The following is a 9,529-nucleotide window of genomic DNA, read 5'->3' as shown; positions in this document are numbered from 1 at the left end:
TCTTCGGGCAGTTCGTCAACTATTGCAAGTAGTCTAGCATAGACTTCCACGGGCAACTTCGTCACTGAGACGTTTGTCGGATAGTTTTCGATGTATTCCAATAATTATATGTAGTTTTCGATATTTTCTTTGGGAATGCTGGTATTGATAACTGTAACAGTAGATACTGTGTAAGGGGAGGCCAGGCACAATCGTCAATTCCTAATGCCAGTAGCAATTAGATACAAAGAAACAAACTTCCCCCTCTGAGTTTTCCTTGTGCCCTGAGCATTATTTGAGGGTCCCAGAAGGTTTTGTTGAAACGCCATCGGGTCGTCATGATTTCGCCCGCCTATCCAGGCGGGCCCGATCGCGACCTTCTAGCCCATCCTAAGTCTAGCTTGTGACAATAACACTTACTGATGGTAAGGATCGCCCATCATACGATGTAAAGCAAATTAATAGAAAATTTGCATGATGATGCGTGGTCGAACGAAGTTGAGGTTCTAGAGATTATGGGGTGAAAGTTTGCGGGGATAAAGTCAAAACGCTGATGAATGTGCTCGCGATGATGTTCTTGTTATTGCTTTGTCTATATCAGCACAATCTACTTTGCAGTGATAGTGCAAATACTAATGGATTTACCTACAGCCACGGGCCATGTCAGGCTCCGAGGCTGCAGAGGCAACCCCGCCCAGTTCGGAGCAGGAGACGAGGGCTACGTGCCTTCTTTGTCGCGAGCCTTGTGCGAATAGATCCAGTTTGACGCGGCATCATAACCGTAAACATCCACAGAAAACCTTCCAACAGCCGTTCCCCTGCCCAGAGTGCCAGCGTCCCGAGCTAGGACATCACAAGGAACGTTTCCTTAGGGCAGCACTGTCTGCGGTACACGGTTCGTTCTTCTGTGGATCACCCTCCCAAACAGTAGATCTTGCTGAGGGAATTGTTATCCTCCGTCTGTTGAGGTGGTTCTCTATAGTGACATGTTGAGGCACGTTTGTTGATTTAATCAGAACGAGACGGCACATTCTTCTGTGTACTACTCCGGTCATCCACTTTGTTATTTAAGCCACCTGGGAGCAGTCCAATTCCAAGTAATCACCATCCCTATCTGGAGACACTGAGCACCATTTCTTTCCCCACGCCGTCCAGGAGAGCTAGTAACAGTTCTTGATTAGGCTTCTCGACGATGGATGATGAAATCTTGAGGCTGAGGCGTTTACTTCAAGAAAAACAACAGAAGCTCGAAGATGAACAACGACGACGCGTAGAGGCCGAGGGCCGTGTGCTGAACGAGCAACGCCGACGCGAAGCAGCCGAGGAGGCCGCCCAACCATCGCAACTACAGACGCTCCAGCCGTACCTTGAAGCCTGCCACTCACTGAACCTTGCCATTCCCATCGTGACGGATCCCTCCTCGACTACGCAAGGCGACACGACCAACCCTACCGGCCGTAGATTTACTCAAAGAATCGTCCCATGGCGCGACTTCGCGGCCAGGCAAGCAGGCGTCTGTAACCGTCTCGCGGCCGGCCGTTCATTCTCATCACGGCCTCTCTTCCCGGCCCCTATTCAGCTCAAATATGTCAAGTCCATGCTCTACCCCATCAGCAGTGAGATTGGGTTCCGTATTTTCGAGCATGAAACGGTCGAGAACGCTGTCCGGACGTTGTTTAGCGAGGCATATAGCGACCCAGAGCTTCGGTCCGCGCTCGACCTACAATGCACTATCACGTTCGAAAGCCACACCAACCTTGGGAATAATAACGAGACCACCTCCCAGTCTATGGAACGCATATCTATCAGCAGTGATAATACTGCTGTTAAGCCAGCAACAAAGAAGAAGGTCGCTAAAAGGGCTTATGGCAAGGCGATAGGAAAAGGCAACCGAGCAGATCAGTTCTGCATATATAAGGATGAACAGGGGCGACGCGTACCCGTCATTGCTATCGAGTACAAGCCACCACACAAGCTGGGTCGAGACGAGATTATGGCCGGTCTCCAGTGGGAAATACAGCCCGAGCGGGACGTGATACACAATGACGGCAAGGGCTATAACTTGATGTTGACGAGGCTCGCGGCCGCCGTCGTGACCCAGCTGTTCTCCTATATGATCGGCAAGGGTGTCCAGTATGGGTATGTATGTACCGGTGAGGTTTTCATCTTTCTGTTCATTCCCGACGATCCATCCGTCGTCTACTATCATACATCCGTGCCAGACCTCGACGTGCGAGACGACGATGATAACAGGCTTCATCGCACTGCCGTCGCCCAGGTATTTGCGTTTATCCTCCAGGCCGTCGGTGCTGAGCCGCCATCTGAATCCTGGCACGACGCTGCCGCACAACTCAGTACCTGAGCTGTTGAAGTCGACGACGTGCTGAAGGATATCGAACAAACACCAGAGAAGAACACTCGGGGCAACCCTCCGTACAAGGCGCAGCGCTGGAAAGGTTTCGAGCGGTCACCGACCCGGACACGCTTCAGCTCCGGCTGCAAGCCACCGGAATTAAATCTACAGCCCAAGAGCGACGGAAATTACGATGACTATAATAATGATCATAAATCGGGTCCGGCTTCCCCATCACCTAATCAACCCCCCTACCCCGGCAAGCACACAGCCACGTCAAGGACTCAGACTTCTAGGGACCGAAATCAAAAGCAAACGGGAAAACAGAAGATCCAGGACCGGCCATTCTGCACTCAAAAGTGTCTTCTGGGACTGGCTCGCGGTGGGCTAATTGATACGGCGTGCCCTAACATCGCAGATCACAAAGGTCAACATATCGATCAGCCTGAATTCATCCGGCTTATCCGCGCCCAGCTCGCCACCGATCGTGGTCGCGATGCAGACTGCGCGCCGCTTTATCTGGCCGGTGCGCTTGGAGCGCTCTTCAAGCTGCGGCTATCTTCTCACGGCTATACACTGGTGGCTAAAGGTATGAAAGATCCGGATTATAGTCGCTTACAACATGAGCACGCCATATACAAACAGCTCCAACCAATCCAAGGGGAACACCTGCCCGTGTGCCTCGGCATGACAGACCTGGTCCTACCGTACTATTATGACCAAGGACTGTATACAAACTTCCTATTTCTCAGCTTTGGTGGGCTGCCGCTGGTCGAATGCATCAACCAGATCGACAAGTATGACGTCCTCGATGCCGTCAGAACAGCCTACATGAGTATGCACCAATTACGTGTCTTACACTCCGATGCAGAAATAAGGAATATTTTGTACAACGTACAAACTAAAAAAAATCATGATCGTAGATTTTGAGAGATCGAGATCTGCTGATCGTCAACCCCTGGGCGTGGTTGGTCCTAATATCCTGACAAGCAGACGGAGACGTGGACCAAAAGAGCAAAGTAAAGGCCTCTTTGAGAAGGAACTACAGTTTGTCTTAGGGAAGGTTTCAAAATATATCAATTCACGTAAAGGCGGGTCGATCGTCTTGTAGGCACAATCCTCGGCTTGAGCTTACTAGGCGGAAGCAACATGGTATTGTAGTGGGGTACGCCAGGGAAAATAGGTTACGGAACGGGAAGAAACTTTATTTTCTCTTCTTTAAGAAGCATAGCGACGGAGCAGGACACGAATCCTCTTCTTATTACCCTTGTCGGCTGGTGTAGTTGGTCACTTCGCTGGTAGATAAGTCCCGATTTGAGCCTCGCCCACTTTTTTCGGTGACGAGTCGCGGGTTCGAATCCCGCAGCTGACACACAAGGGGGTTGAGTCAACCCTTACGGCGCGCTGCCCACCTTGTTGACTTCGCCTACCTAGCGATAATAGGGAGATTGGTGCAGTTTAGGATTACGAGCATCCTAGCCAGTTAACTGTCAAGTACTATGTCGGCGGAATATAGCTCGACAGCCGGTCCAGTATTCGAATCGTTAATCCGACCCCTTATCGGACCCCCTCTCGCCGCGATTCTTGCGAGCGTCTAGACCACGTTACGGTCTATCCACTTGAGCGTATGGTTGAGATGTATACGCTCGACGAGAACCCCAATTAGCAGATATTACGGCTTGTCGCGACAAAAAATAGTCGAGCATCTTCTGCACATCAGCAGCATCCCACCCCTGAGGACGAATTTAAGTGCCACATTACCACACTTATCGGTAGTTCAGGCAGGGGTTGTAGCACAGACTTAGGGAGGGACAGGAGGTTTAGTAGTCGTTTGGCTACAAGTTTACCTGTATAACCGCCCGACGCGGCTTAAGGGCCCGCTATATCATCTATAGCCCCTTAAGGGAGTACTTGTAGAGGTACCGAGGGTTAACACCTACGGCGTATTTAATATTTATTTTTTATTTATTTATTATCCTTAATTATCTTCACCTTCACTTTTCAGTTAGTTTATCTTTACGTTCAAGATCCTATTATTCTGCTTTTATCTTATTCTTAACGACTACAGAGGCCTGTGTCTTGCCCTGATCAGAGCAAACCAGTACTAGTAGTAGCTTCAGTTCGACTCCCAGAGCCAGACGTCCTGTTCTGAGAATTATCCCGTCGCTAGTCTCAGAGGCATATCAGAGGCACATCCGACCAACTTACGCACAAGACTTGCAAGCAGTACCACGATCTTCGTCTGATCAGACCAACAGATGGGATCTATTAGTACTGGAGCCGTCTGTTCAGTGTGTTAGGTGGTAGGTATATCCTACTGACCGCCTGACCCCGTTTCAGTATGTATATATGTTTCTCAATCTATAAGCCGGGCTCGCATAGAAGGAAGCATATCATAGTTTATAATGAAACTGTCAAGTAATACCCCTGATGAAGCATGTCGAGCGGATCTTCTGATCCTCTATTAGCTGGTAGTCTGGTACATAAGACTGGCCAAAGCTTTACCCGTCGGTACAGGCAGTTCGGCCTAAGCTTTCATCGTGCAATCATCACAGATTCTACCATGCTGTTTCCATGATCTCCGTAGTACTTTGACCCCAAAACCTTGGTGGTTAGGATCGTTACGCGCGAAATGACAATATGACTTGAGTTTAACAACGGAATGTTTACATTCAAATAGGAATTCTTCGAAGTCGCACATTTGGTGTAAGCTAAGTGTTATCATGCGGCTCGGAGGTAAAGATATGAGCAAGACTTGACCGTGATTGATGACCCGCAATGTTCCTGTTCCTCCTGAACTATATTTGGAGATTTCTAGACGTTTGCTTCTTTATGTTTAGTTGCATGTTGTAAATTTTGTGACTGATCCTTCCGTTAGATACTACTCGACTGCATCGTCGATGAGGTGCCTGCAACCCGTTCATAAATATTCCCGGTTGACAGGGAGCCTAGCCACATATCTGTGTGTCTGGGCCTATTCAACAAAACTAGTCAAGCTGGACGATTATGTTTTGGCGTCACTTCTTTTTGTTTGTCTTCGCCATCCATGCCTAACCTTGTTTTACTTCCTTTTACTTGGGAGAAGCACAAGCACAAGTAGCCACTTTTGGTTTTAACGGTACAATGTGCCTAGAACATAGGTCGGAATATAGTAGGGGTGACAAGCAAGGCACGTTGGGTCTAGGAATTCTCACAGTACCATAATAAAATATTTCAGAGGCATGTAACCATGCTCTACATTCTTTCGACCGTACATATGCCTAAATCATATGCGCTGGGTTTTCGGGCTACATAGGCTAAAGTATCTCAAAATATCGGTGGATACTACGACCCAGCTAAATGACTATACCTTGACGCTCAAAAAGAAGCTCGAAAAGAAGCTTGAAAGGTATCTACGACTAAATAGAGCGCCTGACTTGGCTTTATCTGCAGTGTCTGTCTATGAGCGCAGCGTCGGTCTTATCTGCACGTTGCGGCTGGATAGCTCTCAAAATTGAATTTCCTCTTCGCCGTATGAGAGAAGTACACAGCAGTTCAAGATGCCACTATAGTACCTACAGAGCCTCAGGGTTAATATCTTCAGGGGGGCCTGTCAGGGGTATGTTGAGGATTGGAAATCATTCAAGCAACAGGAAAGCTGGCAAAACCCATCAATGGGCACGAGCCTCCACACCATCTACGCATATAATGGACTTGCAAACTCCTAAATCTACTGATACTGTTCCTTCCTATCGGCCTAATCTGCCTGACAGCCCCGATTGCGAAACGGCTCATAGCGGCGGTTGAGAGCTTTGCGGCCGTAAAGGCATGATGCCTCCGTCCGAATTCGAGGGCGTTGAATCTGTCGACTCGAAATTGGTTGCTCCCATTTATACAGCTCGGAACACTCCTCCGGTACGGCCAGGCTGGCAGCAGATGCTCCAGATAAGCGAGGAGGAAGACTAGAACCAGGAAGTTGGTACATAAGTCGTGAGCCGATGGATAGTTGTTAGAATTTCAAAAATTACGATGAAGGCCTTGGTTGTTGAAAACCATAGCGGCTATTATAAGTAGAGATGAGTGGCAATGACGTCAATTGCGACACCCATGCCAGCCAGGGTGTAACGCCTATGGGTGTGGGGATGGACCCCAGGTTGAGCTAGACGGAGAAGCAATGCTATATCCAGTCATCACCGCCTGTGGGCCACTAAAGATTTTGTGACGAAATCCCAGACGCCCGCGCCGTTGGTGGAGGAAATGTAAGCGCTCCTGCACGACGGGAACCCCTGCGTGCCTTGGACTCTGTCCCTCTGTCCCCTCTGTCTCCTGTGTCTCCTATATCTCCTGTGCCTCGAAGCCAGAGTCGAACGCAAAGGGGCTGCAATCATGGTTTCTCACTTTCATATTGCCAATCTAGGTGAACCAGGGAAGTATCGACTCCAGAAGGATAAAGCTTTTATAGGCTTCTTGGTGCCTGAGGGAACCCATTGGGCGAAAATCGAAATACACGTGCAACCATTCGTCTTGGCCAAGGTGCGAGCCGAACGGTTTACTGTTTGCCGGCCGTACACTTTTCCATGCTGTAAAGACGCGCCATCGACGGCCATCGTTCATGAACACATTACCAATTTTTATGCAGGTCTTCCTGCTGGCGATTGGATCAATGCCGGGTAAGATAGCCGGGCAACATAGGATAGCTTCTAAGGTCTCTGGCTTGACTTGTGGGCAACAACGAGATGAGATTCTCGCACACCTCAAATACCAGTGGGCTGTCGAATCCCAGTCGGTTATCAAGGATAACTAACAAAATGGATCAATCAAAACACCCGATATGATGGCCAGCGAAGACGCTTCGTGCAACCTGACCAGTGGCTGTAATCCAGCAATCAGATGGTTACGTTAAGTGATCTAACCTTCAGTGACAGATAGGTAGTAAAACGGACTGACACTTGTAATAGTCCCACTAAGCCCTGTCTCACATGACCCCGCGTACCGCCCAAACAAAGTTCAATAGAACAGCACTCGCTCTTGAGTATCATCAGTCGCTAATAAAACTCGCAAATACGTTAGCCATGGATTTACCAGACATGTCCATCACTCAGATGGATTTTGTAGCAGCTTCCTTTTTCGAGGCCCCAACTAACGCCTCGTCTACTCCACCACAACTACCCACACCGGCTACAGTTCGTAAGGAGTAGGAGGCATAGGCGTATCCTAAAGCCGTCAGGTTTGATGTTTGAATCTTATAGTCAAATTTGGGGATTCTTGTTCTATTAGGCTCGAAGAAGCGCAAACAAGGCAAGCGATCCGTCAGCTATTCCCAAACAACGAAGTCCCTGTACCCGAACTTTTTAGGTGGAGAGTTGATCAAGGTGAAAACTTCATCTATATGTGCCTCGCTGAAGGCTTGACGTTCTGGGAAAGTTGGCCGTCGCTTACTCAAGCTGAGAAAGTGTCACTACGTGATCAGTTGAAACAGATAGTTGCAACTCTAAGGCGACCACGGCAGAATCCGTTGACCCAGTTTGTCGGTACATATTCCATATACCTTTGACTTCACGTAAATACTGAATTTAGCTCCGGCTCTACAAATGGCGGGCGGGTTCAGGACTTTTACTCCCGCCTCGACTACGAGGCCGGTCCTTTTGCTACAGTTAAGGTCTTTCATAACTGGGTACAAGATGCCGCATTTTGGTTATCACCTACATCAACAAGACCCCCGGATCCATACTGAGCCTACCTTCCTGACACATGCGATATCTGCTTAACCCACGGGGATCTTAACCTCGGGAACATCATAGTATCAGGTACCCCTGGATCATGAAAGATTGCTGCTATTTTGGACTGGGAACAGGCAGGATGGTATCCTGAATATTAGGAGTACTGTAAGGCGCTCGTTGCTGAGCGTTATTGGCATGAATGGCGTGAATCTGGGTGGTCTGAGACCTTCATGAAACCTTACGCAGATGAGTCGATCACCTTCTCGGAGTACTGGATGTGGAGGCGCCCATGATCCTTGGATTCGTTGTAGATGTGGAAAATCGCAATATGTACGGAGCTATCCATACTAAACTTCGCTCTATATATTCCGTCCCCCCTGCCCAGCCGGCCGAAGTCCTACCTCGTAAGTAGGCGGGTCGCGCTGTGCCTGTGTGAGTTCGACGGCCTCGGGGCTGATATAGTTTTTGGTACGCAAGTGTGAGATAATCTGTAGTCCACTCTTGACATCGCCTGTTGGAAGTCTGGCATTGCTAGTTAAAAACATGTTGAGTATAAAATCCAGGCGTCCAAAACTCACATCGTCGACTGGGGCCATGAAGTTCTGGCTTATTCCTGGAGCACGGATTTTGGAGGGTTTCATTATTCAGTATTCCTGTAGCTTCGTTGTCCTTCGCCTCACCGAACAAGCCCTATAATAGTGCACAAGACGGCGCTAAAAGGCAGAACCCAGGATGTCCGGGGCGCTTGGGTAGGATGGCATTGATATGATTGATCAATCACAGTTGCGAAAAGGGATATTGGACAAGGCCTCCATGAGCGGTGGGGCTTGAAGTTGGTCCCTATGTCAGCTATCAGGAAGCCATTCAAGGGTTCGGTTACCCGTACTTGTTTATCGCTATAGGTCAAACAGTTACAACAATTACAACAACGCAACCGCAAAGTATTTTCACATAATACGTGGCCCGTTGTTGGACCATGATGGCCAATATAGCCGCGTTGCCGGCTTAGCAGGCCGCTCAAACAGATCATGAACTTAACAGTGCCCCAGGACTATTCCCCAACATGCCATATAACTTCTGGCCGTCTAAGAGCATCGATCATTTCTACGTACATAAGGCCATTATGGCCACAGTGCAATCTTTTGAATAGCTCGAGAAGACATGGATATACACACCTTCAGAGCACACAATCTGTACAATCAGTCCGATTCCTGTGAAGAGACTCCGGAGACAAATTCGAGTTGAGAATTGGCTGTTAAGTAGCCAATCAGCAACCTTACGTTATCTTCAAACTGGTACTGGTCGCAAAAGTCGGTCCTATTCACCCCAAAATTAGTACTGGTTGGTGGGATCCGGGCGGTTGAGGATAAGGGGCTTTCTGGGGATTCTACGGATGATGCGCAGCCGATTTTTAGTTTGCAGGTTGCGAAACAGGCGTACAGACTGGGTAAGTGGTTGGAGGCTATCGTAGCTGCTGTCTGAGTTGGCAACTTGGGGC

The 9,529-nt window shown here is 48.8% G+C and overlaps 2 protein-coding genes and 1 non-coding gene across 3 annotated transcripts; 2 read left to right on the top strand and 1 right to left on the bottom strand.

Annotated features, from left to right (window-relative positions):
- Positions 1-1,171: 1,171 nt before the first annotated feature.
- On the top strand, positions 1,172-3,262 carry BCR38DRAFT_513253 (uncharacterized protein; the record flags this gene model as incomplete). The annotated part of the gene is made up of 2 exons (XM_040865055.1): positions 1,172-2,285; positions 2,352-3,262. 2 exons carry the CDS (start codon positions 1,172-1,174, stop codon positions 3,260-3,262), a joined length of 2,025 nt encoding a protein of 674 aa, XP_040716077.1.
- Positions 3,263-3,601: 339 nt separating this feature from the next.
- BCR38DRAFT_t175 lies at positions 3,602-3,704 on the top strand. Its single transcript has one exon. It is a non-coding gene; the product is annotated as a tRNA-Thr (tRNA).
- Positions 3,705-4,859: 1,155 nt separating this feature from the next.
- BCR38DRAFT_341171 (uncharacterized protein) lies at positions 4,860-5,033 on the bottom strand (the record flags this gene model as incomplete). The annotated part of the gene is made up of 1 exon (XM_040855849.1): positions 4,860-5,033. One exon carries the CDS (start codon positions 5,031-5,033, stop codon positions 4,860-4,862), a length of 174 nt encoding a protein of 57 aa, XP_040716076.1.
- Between the last annotated feature and the right edge of the window lie 4,496 nt (positions 5,034-9,529).

Source organism: Pseudomassariella vexata (genome assembly GCF_002105095.1).
Source record: "Pseudomassariella vexata strain CBS 129021 chromosome Unknown BCR38scaffold_6, whole genome shotgun sequence".
Lineage (NCBI taxonomy): Eukaryota > Fungi > Ascomycota > Sordariomycetes > Amphisphaeriales > Pseudomassariaceae > Pseudomassariella > Pseudomassariella vexata.
The sequence above is the reverse complement of the archived record's forward strand: the minus strand, read 5'-3'. Positions and strand labels throughout refer to the sequence as shown.